The following is an 11417-nucleotide window of genomic DNA, read 5'->3' on the forward strand; positions in this document are numbered from 1 at the left end:
CGCACACAGACATGTTCGGCAGACAGAGGTCTTTGCAGCCATTTCATTTAGACGTGTCAATGCCAATGAGCAGGCTTGCTTTCTTGCTTGGTTACTTGACTGAGTTCTGACGCCAGCACTGAAATGATGTAAGATACGGAGGGAGGGAGAAAGCCGATAAGGAGGAGAGAAGAAGTAGAGAGAGAAGAGAGAGGGAGGGAGGGAGAGAGGGGTTTACAGCTCTGATATTCTCCTCACTTTCAGAGACACAGACAGAGAGCAACTCCCCAGCGGGTATCCTAACTGAGGTAGGCTGTCTTTTTACACTCTCACTCTTTTGGTATATCAAGAAATGTTAATGTATTAAAGTTATCTGTGAATTGTATTTGAAAACACTATCAGTAATTGTCCTGTAGCCGGTTGTAAGCAGCATTGGTATGTTGTGATGCTAAACATACAGATGACATACCACATTCATCTAGAAGATGTTAGTGTTGTGTTCGACAGATTTTGTCATGCTACCAAGTTGAATGTGTCATGCAAACTGCAAAAAGGGACTCCAAACGGAATGGATTCTCATGGCAGAACCCGTCTAGTTATTTGGAATAATTAAATAATGACGTGACTCTGACGTGGTGATAATATCTAATGAGCCCATTTGGCTTATTTGTTTCTCCAGCCTAACTTTGACTGGAGCAGAAGTGACCTGGGCTCCAGGAATCAGCACCGTGGACAGCGACGCACCGCGGCTCTCGAACGCCGCTCAGCCGAGGGAGAGCGCGCAGAGCCCGGGCACCCAGCAGCTCTCCTCCCGGTCAGGATACGATGCTCTGCTGCCACGATGGGTCGCAGTTTTTCCGTTGCATAATAGCAGCCAAGAAATGCCCTTGACATCAGTCTACTCAGAGTTGATTTCAGCATGACGGCGGCACAGGAGACTGAGCGAGCAGGGGCAGACTCGGCGGCCAAACTTACACCAGACTAAACCCTACATGCCCAACTAGAATTAAAGTGTCTTCGCCGAAACATCAGTCTTAAGTTCTTCACACTACAATGGGGATACGGCACCTTTTGTTCCTGATAATATACCTGGACCCGCTCTGCGTACTGAGCGCCGCTGCAGGCGGTAAAAAGCCCAAGCCGGCGCCCCGGAAGGCTCCCAAAGCCACGGCGGTCCCCACGGCCGTCCCGCAGAAGCCACTGCAGCCGGCGCCCGCCACCAACCACGACACTTGCCTGGGCTACTACGACGTGAGCGGGCAGTATGATAAACTGTTCGAGTGCAACAACACGGACCACCGGTACTGCTGCGGGACGTGCTACCTGCGCTTCTGCTGCGAGTACAAGAAAGACCGGCTGGATCAGAAAGCCTGCAAGAACTACCAGACGCCGGTGTGGGTGCAGACGGTCGCCCCGTCCCCCATCCCCACCGGGGAAACGTACGATCCGAGCATGGACCAGACCAGCACGGCGGTGTACATCACCTGTGGGATCATAGCCTTTCTCATAGTGGTGGGGGTGTCGGTCAAAGTCGCCTACGACAAAGCTACAGAGCCGCCTCAGGAAATGAATATACACAGGTGAGTGGGCAGAAGACATACATATATCACATATAATGGGAATCCATGCTGAAATATATTTACTCTGCTCATCAGTACTTGTTCTCCCCCAGGGACGATTCTAGGACAAGACCTTTAGGGGGGCTCAGCCCCTAATGACAGTGTGAGACAATACAGTGCCTTGCAAACATTGAATATGTGTATTTATTATTATAACAGAGGATAAATGCAACATATTGAACATGTGAAGAAAAACTACAAAAGTCCCTTTATGGACCACCAGAATCAAATGAAATAATAATGAGGTGTAAACAATACATAAATACAAACTAAAACGTTCCTTGACGGGGTCACAGGTGCAGAGCATCGGTGACAGCGCCACAGGATGTTAAAGCTTTTTCTTTGAACCTGTAATTGTTTTTCTTCTGTCACTAACAGACAAGTTGGTGAACTCTGAAATTATTTATATATGTATACTGTATATATATTCTTTTGGGGGGGCTGAGGTGAAATAGCAGCTTGAGCCCCCCTAAAAAGGGTCTAAAATTGCCACTCAGTGACATAGAAAGAGAATCAAAGTCCCATCCTAAGAGCTCATCACGTGCTAGATATATAAACCATGACTGTTATGGTCTTATAACAGTATAGTGTATATATATGTGTAATATATCTGTTTGCAGTCAGAGGTCAAAGGTCAAGATACATTGAGAAACAAGCCTTGAGCCATGTTAATGCAGTAGACGACGGTGTACCATAATAAAACTTATACATATTATATTTATATCTTAAGTGTTAAGTGTTTCTTTCCCTATATTAGAAATAGCAAACTCTAAATCATGCTGACAGTGTGTGTGAGTGTTTCACATCAGATTAGAATGGCAGCAGATGTTAAATCCCAAAGAAGTGCACGGGAATGAAAGATACAAATAATTAGACAGGAGTTAAAAGAGAACTATACAGTGATCGTGGCAGTCTGGTGCGCATGGAGTGAGTGTGTGTTTGTGTGTGTCTTACTCTAATTATTTGCCCCTGAACATTTATATATTAGAATTTTCCGTTAAGCTGGGATAAAAGTGGCGTCTGGCATGTTTGAATCACTATGGACCAGATATTTGGCACAAGAGACAACCAAGTCCAGGCAGCCAGCTGTCAAACATCATACTCCCCCCCCCCCCCCCCCCCCCCCCCCCCCCCCCCCGCCCTCTGCACGACAGCACAGGGCTGTCCGGTGTGTTCAGGTGGGTTTTGACAAGAAGGCTCAGCAGAGATGGGATACCATGGCGAATGATTGCATCTCAGCTCCTCACTGACTATGCCAATGTGGTGAGGCCCCGGGAGTCGGCGTGGACCAGAGGTTGCAGACCGGTCCTACATCAGGAAACAATGCTGACACATGTTATTTCCTCCAGATTAAATGGCTTTTTTTATTGGATGCATTATTCAACACTTACGACTGTGAATAATGGATAGTGTTAACGTTGCGGCTGTATCAAGGTTGTGTGACATGCATGCACCGCTGCACATTCAATAAAGAGCAGGGGGGGGGGGGTTAAGCTAAATATTAATTTAAAAGCAAAGGTTACATCGGTGATACATTTGTAGTTGTGCAAAAGCTTTGAGCTGCTGCAGCGCTGTGAAAGTAATTTGATTTCCTCTTTCAGAAAGAGCAAACAAACACTTTTTGAACTTTCTTTCATCGTGATTGCTTCTCCCTCTCTTCCTCTCTCTCCTCCCTCGAGGACTCCATCCTTCCACATGCACCTGGTGCTGTCTGAAAAACATTCAAATTCAACCCAATTAGACAAGATACGCACACATCCAATGTAGTTTCTCTTGCAAATGAACATTCGTCATGTTCCCAGATGTATAAAAAGCAGAACAGAGCAGCCCTGAATCACTCCTAATAGCACAACACTGTGTCGACGATTAGCAGCCGTTCGGCGTGCAGAAAACAGACGTGCCATCACCTCATTTTAATCTGAGTTCAGGTGCACTGAGAGGGAAAAGTGTACAACAAGAGAACCATGGTGCAGCATTAACAGCCTTCTTGTTTGGTGTTGTTGCGTTGCAGGGCCCTCGCAGACATCCTGAGGCAGCAGGGGCCCATCCCCATCTCGCAATACGACTGCGAGAACTTTGCAGCGATGAACGGCTCGCCCAAAGACAACACGCCGGTCAGAACCTCATCCAAGAACCACTACACCCCTGTTCACACCTCCAAATCCAACCACGGTAAGAGCTCCCTTCTCTCTCCACTCCATACTCACAAGCATCCACTAGTAGAGACGTCAGCTTCACTCTCAGCGGCTCTTTCTTCAGTTTGCAATACATTGATTATTTCGGTGCAAGATTCTGCATTCCCCTCCAAAGAGCAGCCACTGTGCTCACCCTTTCAGCGTGTAATCTCTGTTGTTAACATCCAGTAATCATCCGATTTGAGCGAGAGAGTGCGAGGGAGAGAGCGACAGAGAAAAGACGGGCCAGCTAGCGGAGATAATTACAGGCTGGCAAGGTAGCGAGGCCCTGCACTCTCTGACAGGCTGCAAGTGATGGCCTCCAGTCACTGAGGGGGGGAATCACACGGCGGGATTTAACCCATTCATTCAGACAACAGGCAGGGCGCCTACATCGGTAATAAGGCCGACATCAGGAAAAGCAGCTTGGTCCAGGGGAAGCCAGTCAGCGCCGGCAGCCTCCTCCACAAAGCAGGTGTTAACAGATCGAAAGAGGCAAAGACACTCAAGGAGAGGGACACAGATGGAAAATAATGAGAGACGGGAATCACAAAGGAGTCAGTGAGATGGAAAGAAAAAAACAAAAGATGAGTGCTAATGATAAGTACAGAAATATTCCAATAGGGAAAAGTGTAGTAGCTTTAAAAAGACTTATGAACACATATAGGTAGAATACATCAAGCAAAGAATTATTACTGTGTGAAATGTCGCTGTCCAGTGAAATATGTCTCCAAATCTGCCGATTTTGAACTTTTAGGTAAAACACTTTTCCTTTCTGGGTGGAGATATTTCTCCACAACTCAAAAGATGACATTTTGGAGCACAGCAATGTGCATAACAGTCTCTGCAATATTTTCGGAATATTTCTATATTTTTCAAAAGATGTTTTATGAATTGACATAGAAGAACATCAGTTTTGCTTTTGTTCATGAAACAGGGATCATCACATTGTACTTCTAGGGGTGGGGAAAAAATCAATACAGCATACTATCATAATAGTTTTCTTGGCAATACTTTAGTGATACACACCAAGAATTGATCTATTATTACTTAAATTGCACATGAGAATTTCCCTCTTTGGTACTAGAATAATAAAATGGATTGCTTTTTAAGTTCACCAGAACAAACAGAGAAATGGATCTTTTTACTTTGGAGATGTTGACAAAGTTTTCCTTTGGGGAAATCATTTATTACAATGTGTTAAAAACACAATAATAAAGTATCATGCTATTTGTAGGGTGGGGCCTCTGGTCATTCCCACCCCCACCATACCCCCCTACACTACAACACAGCAACATGCAGTTCATACTATCACAGCTAATATGGATCATATTTCTTAATCTTTTCTTTTCTTTTTAAAGATGTTTTGGGCCATTTGTTTAGGCCTTTATTTTGAGAGCTTAGACATGAAAGAGGAGGGGGGGGGAGACGTGCAGCATGTGAGAGGAGTGAACCTCGATGCTACCCAGATGCCCAGAAATATGTATTTGTGTGAGGACCAGGAGTGTGTTGGCACTATGGGGACACCTACAGAACTACCTGGACCCGATCAGGTCCCCCTCGGCCGTTCAGACCATTACACGTGTCTGTGTCAGCATGCTCCAGTATCCCTGCCATCAAAAGGTTTAGGTCCAGCACCCGAGCCGTTTTGGGCGACTATGAAGAGACCCAAAACAACCCAAAACTAAAAGTTTACACGCACCTAAGTCTTCCACAAAGATAGAGAAAACACTTTCTGTATAATAAGACAAAATTAGAGTACATCTCCATCATTGGGAAAGGAATTCCTCAGTAGCCTTAATGGTAAATCAGAGTTAAGCAATAGATCAAAAAATAAATCTTTAAACCACTGATGATGCTACTCAGCCACATGCTCTCATTCATCTTGATTATGATGAGAAATAGTTACTGTTACAATGCTAAGCTAACCCGGGCTCATAGAACACAGAAACACGGCTGCTAAAGGCCAACCTAGCTCGTAACATTACCATGATGCGTTCAGTGTCAGGACGAGACCTGCGCTTGCCTGCATGAGTGGGTCCTACGTCTCGGCGAGCCCGCCCTCCGTGGTGTTCTTCAGGTTTTAATTCACAGAGTTGTGCTGTGAGAATAGTCTTTCAGCGTCTTAGTGTTCTCCGTGTGAAAGCGTGTGGTTTGCAGCCGGCAGCCTGCCGCGTGCCGCTTCTTCCTGAAACAATCCCCGGAATGAAACTCACCCCCCCCACACACCTGCCGTTTGGCCCGGGTTCGATCAGCATCACACAAACACTCCCCTTTGGGGGCCATATCAGTTCTGACCTTTATCCAAACTAAGCACATAAACTTCCTGTAAGACCTCTCGTACCAGTTTCCTTTATCTCGTGGTGGGGGGGGGGGGCACGTGTGGAGCCACTTCCAGCTCCTCGTCCCAATCATCAGACACGGATCTGGATATTTTAAAAAGACTGTGTGCTGCGTCATGGCGGCGGCGACCAGCGCAGTGCAGCTGATACAGAACATGCAGCTGTTACGGCGGATTGGACTACAGGACAGAAAACTAGTTTTGCTTCTTGTTCTCTAAATAATAAATCGTGCGTTCTTTCAGCGGTGTTCAGGCCGACAGACTCTTGTGTGTTGTGCTAAGCTGGCCTCTTTCTGCCACATTGCCGTCTATCAAACACTTGCTGGGAACATTTTCTTGCAGCTCAGCGTTGGTTCACTTAGTGTCTCCCTCTCTCGTCTGCTGCATCGGTCTACCGCTGATGGTCAGTAGCCAGCCGTGCACGGCGGACACACAGCTGCACGTGGCAGGCTGCGTTCACTAAGTCCTTGCATGCATTTCTACTCAGTAAAGGTCGAGCATCTCTTTTTCTGTCTCTGTGCTTGGCTGGGACTATTTGGCCTGCTTGCACACAATCACTGCAACGAGAACACAACTGAGCTCAGTGTAGCAGCGCCTTCATCGGGGGACCAGGGCAGTCCTGATGGGGTTGGACATGAAAGACAGTGACAGCCCGGGCCAAAGCGTGGTTAATGTGTGCATATAAATTTGGAGCTCCGCTCGATGCCTTCACAGGCTCCAAGGTGCACTCGCTCTCTGGAAAATGCATATTCATGTGCGCCCAAATGGACATTTGGCACAGAGCGGGGAAGCAGGCCTCTTAAGGAGAGAAGAAATGGCACTTCACATCCGGAGGCTTTTTCAGACACTTTTAAATCAGGTGGAGAGACCTCACAAAGCAAGTGGCTAAAGGGCCTAAGAGGATCCTATTAATTAATGTCAAAATTGGGAATAATATCCGTTCCTCGTCCCATCCTCACCATGCGACCATGCCCGGCTGCTTGCAGCAGTAATCAGTTATTTCATCCTCAGAGATTTGTTTAGACTCAATTCTAAAAATACATGCTGATGTATATTTTCCCATTGCGGGCCGTGTGGAGTGACATGGTAGCCTTGGTGCACTGCAAAAACTTCCCTGCGTTTTTAGAACGAGATATTCCTTCAAAAAAAAAACAGCCCCAAGCAAAAGAGTACATGCTGCATAATATGATACCAGCACAAGTGCTGCTATTTCTATTCACATCCACTCTGCATTGTTGTGGGCTCAGAGTCTTGTTTTAGGTGGGGATGTAAACACAGAGCCCCCCCCCCCCCCCCCCCCCCCCCCCCCCCCCCCCGGCCACAACACGGAGCAGACCTTGAAAGGGAGGAGGAGATACCTTAACCAGAATTGGCCTCTGGTTAAAGTAAACAATAACCAGTTCTCCAGCAGCGCCGTGTGCCCCCAGCTCTCTTCACATGAACAGGATTTATTTACCACACACCACAGGCAACGCTTTGCCTCTCTTTTTGTTTTTTGAAAAGTGTTGCTTGGTTTCCTCTCTGACATTTTCCTAATACGCAGAATGATGAAATATAGTTTTCAGGTAGTGCAGAGAGAAGCTGTTTCCTCCGTCTCAGTTTACTCAACAGAAACCAAAGAAAAACAATTTGTCCTTCAAAAAAACAAAGAATAGGCAAACTGGATTATGAGTTATGGCTCTGTGTTTGCTGCACCAGAGGAACCAGAACAAGCAGAATATAGGGATGACAATGTCGGAGCGGCCAGCGCCTCTCCGTGACGGAGCTCCTCCAGCACGGCAAGCATCGGAGCCGTGGGTCATTTAGTCAGAGCCGGGCGCTCAAAGGTCAGCCGCTGTGGCCAATCAGCATCCTGATGAGAGAATAACATCTCAGCCATTTAGCAGCTCTGACATGACCTTCACATATTTTCATAGCACGATGCTGTGTGTGTGTGTGTGTGTGTGTGTGTGTGGGGGGTCAGTGTGTGTGTGGTGAGTGTGTGTGTGTGTGTGTGTGTGTGGAGAGTAACAAACAAGAAATGCCTAAATAATAAAACAATAATGAACTTACTCTAATTATTCACCAAAAGGAACTTTTAACACACACCCACCCACACAAAACACCTCCCTCTTCTCCCTCCAATTAACGGGTACTGTGCAGGTAGAACATCCCCACTGTGACCTTGCTGCCCCCCCACATGTTCTCTGCTGACTGCATCAACATGTTTAATAGAAGCTTCCTCCTGAGTGCACCTGTGTTAAACCTCAGCATCTGAGAGACCCTCCCTAATTGTCTCCTGCCCTAGATCTCATAATTGCCCCCGATTATGCAGCTGGACCTTTTGCCCCCTGAGTACTCGTGTGTGTGTGTGTGTGTGTGTGTGTGTGTGTGTGTGTTTGGAGGCAGGGATCCATCAGCATCTCTTTCCAGCAGTGCTACCATTTCATTATGGACTGGTTGTGGATCAGGACTTACTGCACTGCACCATTACAGTCACGGGAGGACGGGGGCAGGGTTAAGAGAAAAGGGGGCATGCATTTACCAAGACGGCATTCAAAAAGCTCCAGCGTGTATCTCAGACTGAGAGGAAGACAAAGATAGGATGATATGCGATGGCGAGCTCCAGCTGAACGACTTTATCGAGATGATGTCCACTCCAGCAGATCGGCATCTGATAATGCTATAAAAATCTATGTAGCATGCAAATGACCTCCGCCTGGCTGTGTTGGAGCTTCATCCACCTTGGAGTGGGATCACCCCCCTGATGCAGGCCACATCCAGCTCGCTTCATGATATAATTATCTTATTATTCACATGTTCCCGCTCTCAGAGGTAATTCAGAGGTTCAGGTGTCCAGTGAAGAAGTCTGATTAAAAAACGTATTACCGTATGAATCCTCAGCTCATGGTTGAGGTGAAAGTCACGATATTCTTTGTATCAAGGACGATAAATTCCTACTGCGTAGCTTCCCCCTGCTGGCTCTTTACTCTAGCTCACCTTAATGAGCTGGGAGTGGGAGCTTCTGAAGGGGCCTTCCGATTGGAGGGTTGACGCAGTGGCTCGTGGAGTGGCCTACCAATGACAAAGGTGACAAAGGAAGACACATGGTGTGTGTGTCTGTCATACAGAATTGCTGCAATGACTGAATGGGAAAACAACCCCAGCAGATCCTCCATGTGTGGCCGTGACAGCAGCGCACGGAGAGCTGTGGTTTGTGGGTGGCTCAAACATGTTGCTTTTTTTCTGGGGATCATGGCACAAGGTTTGCTTGTAAGGCTAACTGTCTTACCATTTCCCCTCTTATCTGTGCCTGAGGAAAAGACACCACTGGAAGCTCTCCGTTCGAGAACAGGATGGAAAAGCCAAACACTGTTTTCTTATCTCTAATAGACAACATTATGGAAAGGATGCCTACAGAGATAGACCTTTTAGTTGAAGAGTTAGATAGTTTCAAATGAAACAGCCACAAAATCACTATCACCAAACCTACCCGACTCAATATAAATGATCACTGCTTTTAGCGTGTATAGAGCAGCATATCTCCACCAGACTCCATGTAAATAATCACTACTTTTAGTGTGTATAGAGCAGCATATCTCCACCAGACTCCATGTAAATAATCACTACTTTTAGCGTGTATAGAGCAGAATATCTCCACCAGACTCCATGTAAATAATCACTACTTTTAGCGGCCGTGGATCAGTGGTAGAGCGGTTGCCTGCCAATCGGAAGGTTAGTGGTTCGATCTCTGGCCCTAGTCCCATGTCAAAGTGTCCTTGGGCAAGACGCTGAACCCTGAGTAAATGCGTGTGAGTGTGTATCTTGTACAGCAGCCTCGGCCACAGTGTGTGAATGGTTAATGGTTCCTGTACTATGTAAAAGAGCTTTAAGTAGATGTTAAGACTAGAAAAGTGCTATATAAACACAGTCCATTTACATCCCCAAAAGTTGGGTTTGCGTGAACGTGTAATTCATGCAGACCGCTGGCGGAGCGTATGTTAACCTTTTAACCGTCTCCACCTGCAGGATTGTGTGACACACGGGGAAGGATTGTATGAGTCACAGGCGAGACGAGAGCTATTCCTCTGGGATTGTTGTTGTTTCTTCAGTTTTTTGGAGCTGGCACAGAGCCGTGAAACATCAATCTACTGTCAGCTGTTATCAGAGGATGTGGGGGGGGTAAAGAAATAACAACAGAAAATCTCAAAATAAAACTGCCAATATGCTCATTCCCAGTCATTTAGTCTCTTCCTGTATATCGGTAGTTTCATTTACAGAAATATAGACACTTACTACACCACTGGGATCCATTTCTGTATAAAAGGGTCGCACACACCACGCATAGCAAATAAAAATAGAAGACTTTCGCACCATTACGCTGCTCTCTGTCTAGGCAATTTCATCTTTAATATATATTATTTTCATATCTTTTCTATTTCATAGGTTAAAGTGAAAGCGTAGTGTTGGAACGTTTGCTCTGCATTCGGCCTGTAAGTTAAAATGAATTGAACTCTTAAGGCAAAGAACTGACCCAATCCTCTGCTTGGACTGGGGGGACATTTTGTCCTCTGGCAACTTCGGAAATCAATGTTCATTATGAAAGAATCCAAGCACTTTAAACACGTGTGTGCAGGGCCTGAAATTAACCCCCGACCAACAGCCAAATGCGGGTCAATTTTGCAATTGGCGGGTAACACTGTCAATCTACCCGCCACATTGGCAGGTAGCCAATGAGAATTGAGTGATTGAGACGTGTAGCTATCGGTAAGCAGGGGCCCGCATCACTGGAAGACATTGATTGCCAGCCGGGGCCCCCCATCGCACTTTCATTACTCGTTACAATCTCAACAGTCCCACATGCAGCCACTGACCAATCAGGAGTGAGAAGGGTCAAATTCATTTCCTTGTTTGTGATGTGAAGACGACATGTGTTGGACTAGAACATCTTACATTTACCAACACAACGTACATAAAATGGTGCCCAAACATGTATGGATTGCAGTGCATTAAGCAGTAAAATGTAAAGCCGTCCTCTCTCTCTCCGCTGATGGTGGAGCGGAGCGGGAACCCGCGGGCGGTTCTTCCTGCTCCGCCATTTCATCTGTGCTCATCATAGTGATATTTCATGCAGTATCTACATGCCCATTATCAGCAGCCATTCATCCAGTTTTCCAAAGGCACATTCTGTTTATTAATCTGATATCATTTTAGAAAACTGACTAGAAAAACATTGGAGAACCCTTATGCAATTATGTAAGCACATAATGTAAAAAAAATAAATAATAATATATATATATATATATATATATATATATATATATA

General features: G+C 46.0%; 1 protein-coding gene and 1 long non-coding RNA gene across 7 annotated transcripts in view; one reads left to right on the forward strand and one right to left on the reverse strand.

The window, feature by feature from the left end:
* Nucleotides 1-192: 192 nt before the first annotated feature.
* LOC117936966 (protein shisa-6-like) overlaps nucleotides 193-11417 on the forward strand; it is a 61149-nt gene continuing 49924 nt past the window's right edge. For all 6 annotated transcript variants that reach the window (XM_034860516.1, XM_034860519.1, XM_034860520.1 and 3 more), the window contains exons 1-3: nucleotides 193-287; nucleotides 659-1559; nucleotides 3610-3770. In XM_034860516.1, coding sequence (XP_034716407.1) covers nucleotides 1033-1559; nucleotides 3610-3770 — 688 coding nt within the window. In that variant the 5' untranslated portion in view covers nucleotides 193-287; nucleotides 659-1032. The remainder of the gene's footprint in view (nucleotides 288-658; nucleotides 1560-3609; nucleotides 3771-11417) is intronic.
* The window catches only part of LOC117936967, a 20887-nt gene continuing 18577 nt past the window's right edge, over nucleotides 9108-11417 (reverse strand). Inside the window, exon 3 of the long non-coding RNA XR_004655064.1 lies at nucleotides 9108-9117. This is a non-coding gene — a long non-coding RNA (uncharacterized LOC117936967). The remainder of the gene's footprint in view (nucleotides 9118-11417) is intronic.

This window comes from Etheostoma cragini, chromosome 21 (assembly GCF_013103735.1).
Source record: "Etheostoma cragini isolate CJK2018 chromosome 21, CSU_Ecrag_1.0, whole genome shotgun sequence".
Taxonomy (NCBI): Eukaryota; Metazoa; Chordata; class Actinopteri; order Perciformes; family Percidae; genus Etheostoma; species Etheostoma cragini.